We start from the raw sequence: 5000 nt of genomic DNA, 5'->3' as shown, positions 1-5000 counted from the left end.
TTACACTGAAGTTATTCGATAGGCAATTATGCAACGTCCAGTTGCTCAGGGGCCAGTTCAGCTCCAGCATTGACGGCTTGCTGAGGGGTTCAATGGGCAGTTGCTGCAGGGTGTAGACATGGGGGACATTTACCTGCATTCCCAGTCAATAAGACGGAAATTATGAAGTCCTTATGAAGTGTGTGTCAATGAATGTCAGTGTATTTTCAAAAGCACTTTGTGTACATACATTAAGTGTTACACAAATGTAATGTGTTGTGGTTGTTGTTGCGTGCATGCGATGCGTCGCGTCGCAGTATTTTCAAAAGCACTTTGTGTACATACATTAAGTGTTACACAAATGTAATGTGTTGTGGTTGTTGTTGCGTGCATGCGTGTGTGTATTTTCAAAAGCACTTTGTGTACATACATTAAGTGTTACACAAATGTAATGTGTTGTGGTTGTTGTTGCGTGCATGCGTGCGTGCGTGCGTGTATTTTCAAAAGCACTTTGTGTACATACATTAAGTGTTACACAAATGTAATGTGTTGTGGTTGTTGTTGCGTGCATGCATGTGTGTATTTTCAAAAGCACTTTGTGTACATACATTAAGTGTTACACAAATGTAATGTGTTGTGGTTGTTGTTATGCGTGCGTGCGTGCGTGCGTGTATTTACCGGTGCCTGCGCCCAGGCGGAACGCCTCCCAGGAAGACGTTGCTGTGAGTGCGAGTGTGTGTGTGTGCGTGCGTGCGTGCATGCATTCACCGGTGCCTGCGCCCAGGCGGACGCCTCCCAGGAAGACGTTGCTGGCGAGCGGCTCCTTGTCCCAGATGGTCAGCTCCAGACACACACTGTCCAGGTCGGAGGGCTGCAGGCCGCAGTAGGTAAACGTGTGGTTCCAGCGCGGGCTCACTGTCCCCCGCATCACAGACGTTTTGTGCTTAGTGCTCTTACGGTTGTCCGGCAAGAGGTAGCTAAAGACGCATGTGCACACACACACACACACACGCACACACACACACAAATACAAATACACACGCACACACACACACAAAGTTTAACAGACACGTTTACAGACACGTTTACAGACACGTTAACAGACACGTTAACAGACACGTTTACAGACACGTTTACAGACACGTTAACAGACACGTTTACAGACATCTCCTAAATCCTTTGCTCTCTGTGTCTACAGTATCTCTCTCTCTCTCTGTGTCTACAGTATCTCTCTCTCTCTCTCTCTGTGTCTACAGTCTCTCTCTCTCTCTCTGTGTCTACAGTCTCTCTCTCTCTCTCTGGTGTGTGTATGTATCATAGACTGTAAAAAATAGGTATGTATGCGTGTGTGAGTATGTCTGTATGAATGTGTGGTTTGTATGTGTATATATGTGTGTGTGTGTGTGTGTAAGTGAGTGTGTGATGTTTGGTGTGTGTGCATATATATGTGTGTGTATGTGTGTGTGTGTGTGTGTGTGTGTGTGTGCTGACCCTTTGACGAAGGGGTCTGAGGAGCCTCCTTTGACGGCTGTGAGGTTCTTGGCTTCTTTGACCAACAGCTCCACCCTCCCTCCCTTAGGCAGAGTGATCCTCTTCTTCTTTCCCTTCAGAAAGCCCTTCTTCACCACTGAGGAGCACCACACACACACACACACACACACACACACACACACACACACAGCCATGATGCAGGGATGCAAACATTAACAAAACTGAAAAAAAAATATCTCATTAATTGAAAACTCTACCCACAGTTTTATATCTCATTTTGTAACCATGCATTCACACTCAACAATAAAATCTAACTTTTGTGTCAAATGGTGTGTTTTAAAAGCGGTTGGACCCTCGTGTAGAATGGTGTGTTTTAAGAGCGGTTGGACCCTCGTGTAGAATGGTGTGTTTTAAGAGCGGTTGGACCCTCGTGTAGAATGGTGTGTTTTAAGAGCGGTTGGACCCTCGTGTAGAATGGTGTGTTTTAAGAGCGGTTTACCTTGGACCTGGTCCAGGGGAAGTGAGAGGTTCTTCTCTGCAGGGATGTACTTCAGAACCACGGTCAGCTCCCCCTTATACTGCAACATGGACTCAGCACTACTCTCAAGCTACACACACACACACACACACACACACACACACACACACACACACACAAATGAACAGAATAGGTTAGGTTAAGAAGTCCTTCTGGTGAAGCCTGTTGTGTAGGTAATCTACTGCTCATGTCTGGCACTGTATTGACTGTGTTTAGGTAGATTGTGCATACACTCTGTACAGTGTTGCTCATGTCTGGCACTGTATTGACTGTGTTTAGGTAGATTGTGCATACACTATGTACAGTGTTGCTCATGTCTGGCACTGTATTGACTGTGTTTAGGTAGATTGTGCATACACTCTGCTCATGTCTGGCACTGTATTGACTGTGTTTAGGTAGATTGTGCATACACTCTGCTCATGTCTGGCACTGTATTGACTGTGTTCAGGTAGATTGTGCATACACTCTGTACAGTGTTGTGAAAAAGTATTTGCCCTCTCCCCTCTTCTCTTTGCATATTTTTCACACTTAAATGTTTCAGATCATCCAACTAATTTTAATATAAAGACAACGACAACGCGAGTAAACCAAGCGGCAACATTCTCATCTGAACAATGAAGCCCATCCGGAAGTTCGAAAAACTGCAATACATCGAAAATCCACTAGGGACTGGTCCCAAAAGCGAGCAAATGTCCATAGACTCCCATGTTAAAATGTCCGTTTCACAGCGTAAATACATGTTTTTAAATCCTGGTCCCATGGACTTTTATTGTACTTTTCGGTAGTTTTATGAGTTAGTTGTTGCCAGCTGAGTGGAAACCCTGAAATTTTGACGTCTCAGCCGTGATCCTACACACCACACATCCTTTCTGAACATCTTTATATCTTTATTCAAATATCTGACATAAAATGGGTTGCTCTGCTATTAACTGAAGCCTACCAGCCGACACTTTAGTGGGCACTGTACGTTAGCGTCAAATCGCCTCAAATAAGTTAATGTTGAAAATGATGACTAAATGGCTGAAGCACACACATAAATTTAGTTAACTTGAATAAAGTTAACGTTAGTGAAAACCATTGGGCTCCCGTTGTGAGTTCAGACAGTGATCAGACAGCTGTAACGTTAGTTCACAAACATACTGGGGCAACAAAGCATGTGTTCTCGTCAAAAAACCTTTTGTAAATACTCTCTGTGGGAATGCTTAGTCCGTTGTCAATTTATACAGTCTTCGGTTTGTCACATTTAAGATAAAAAAACGTGCGTTCAGATGATAACTTCAGCCGAAGCCTTAACGACTTGTTGTCGGCTAGCTGAGGTAAAATTGTGAACCGCTATGAACCACTGACTGTATACTTTGAACATGGAGCTAGTCACCATAACTGGTGTTAGTTATAACTGACGTTTGAAACTCTTATTGATGCCATTTATTTGTTAAACACAAATTTGAATTAACACTTCTTCTACAGTTTCCCTGTAGGTGATCCAGACAGGCTGGGTGCTGCACTCAGAAGCATCACTTCAGCACTGATTCCATGGTACTTTGAAAATCTTCATACATTTAAATGGAGCAACCTACTGGATTTAATAGGTCTAGTTGTCTATTCCAGACATGGTTAGCATTTACTGAACAAACATGAATGCATTTCAGACATTTAGAGTGGCCTTTTATTGTGAGCAGTCCAGGACACGTCTGTGCAGTAATTATCATAATTATCATTAGCATCTTTTGATAAGTCACACATGGAAAGCAGTTGTATTTTGCCTTTAAATCAGCAGATTTTGGTTGGATACAGATTGCATAATTAAACAATATGGCATCAGTGACTGGCTATTGTTTGACCTTGGCCTAACTGTTATTAATGTCCAGTACGGTATTGACTGTTTAAGTAGCTTGTGTGTAAACTATTTTGGTAATCTACTGCTCATGTCTGGTGTGGAGGTGATGGTAGCTTGTGTGTAAACTCTTTTGGTAATCTACTGCTCATGTCTGGTGTGGAGGTGATGGTAGCTTGTGTAAACTCTTTTGGTAATTTACTGCTCATGTCTGGTGTGGAGGTGATGTAAAGGTCTAATCTGTCTTATCTGACCTACAGATGATCAATACTGTATTGATGATACAATATGATGTTGCCTGTTACTGGTATTGCAACACCGTAACAGGCAACATCACACACAATCTCTTTCTCTCTGTCTTACACACACAAAGGCAACATTACACACTCTCTCTTTCTCTCTGTCTCACAAACACACAAAAGGCAACACACACAAAGGCAACATTACACAGACTCTCTCTATCTCGGTCTCTCACACACACACACAAAAAGGCAACATTACACACACTCTCTTTCTCTCTGTCTCACACACACACAAAGGCACTCTCACTCTCATCATCTTTGCCCAGCTCTCTCTCCCTCTCCCCACTGTCTCTCTTCCTCTCTCTCACACACACACACACACACACAGACAAACTAATGCACAAACAAACACACTAATCCCCACACACACACACTTTCCTCGATCCTCCCAGGAGAAGGGACTCCACCTCCCCAGAACCATTCATTATGCCACACGGACACCTGCATCTGTGGGAGTGGCTCAAACATACCAGTGAGAGAGTCACACACATCCACACTCCACACACACACGCACGCACGCACGCACGCATGCACACACACATACGTAATACCACACCGGCACCTGCAGTGTTCACGTCTCAAGCTGGGAGTGGCTCAGGACATACTGAGAGACAGTGAGAGAGACACACACATTACACACACACACACGCACACACACACACACACACACACACACAATGCCACACCGGCACCTGCAGTGTTCACGTCTCAAGCTGGGAGTGGCTCGGGACATACTGAGAGACAGTGAGAGAGACACACACATTACACACATTACACACACAAACACAGTAACCCACATTCATTACACCCACACTCTCGACACACTCGACACTCTCTACACACACTCTCTACACAC

General features: G+C 44.0%; 1 protein-coding gene across 1 annotated transcript in view; it reads right to left on the bottom strand.

Moving 5' to 3' along the window:
• The window catches only part of sytl5 (synaptotagmin-like 5), a 40789-nt gene that overhangs the window by 3548 nt on the left and 32241 nt on the right, over positions 1–5000 (bottom strand). The window contains 4 exon segments of the mRNA XM_048239490.1: positions 748–956; positions 1471–1606; positions 1970–2078; positions 4689–4748. Coding sequence (XP_048095447.1) covers positions 748–956; positions 1471–1606; positions 1970–2078; positions 4689–4748 — 514 coding nt within the window.

The sequence above is a fragment of the Alosa alosa genome, chromosome 3 (genome assembly GCF_017589495.1).
Source record: "Alosa alosa isolate M-15738 ecotype Scorff River chromosome 3, AALO_Geno_1.1, whole genome shotgun sequence".
NCBI classification, from domain to species: domain Eukaryota; kingdom Metazoa; phylum Chordata; class Actinopteri; order Clupeiformes; family Clupeidae; genus Alosa; species Alosa alosa.
Note: the sequence above shows the minus strand (reverse complement) of the source record. Positions and strands in the feature narration are given on the sequence as shown.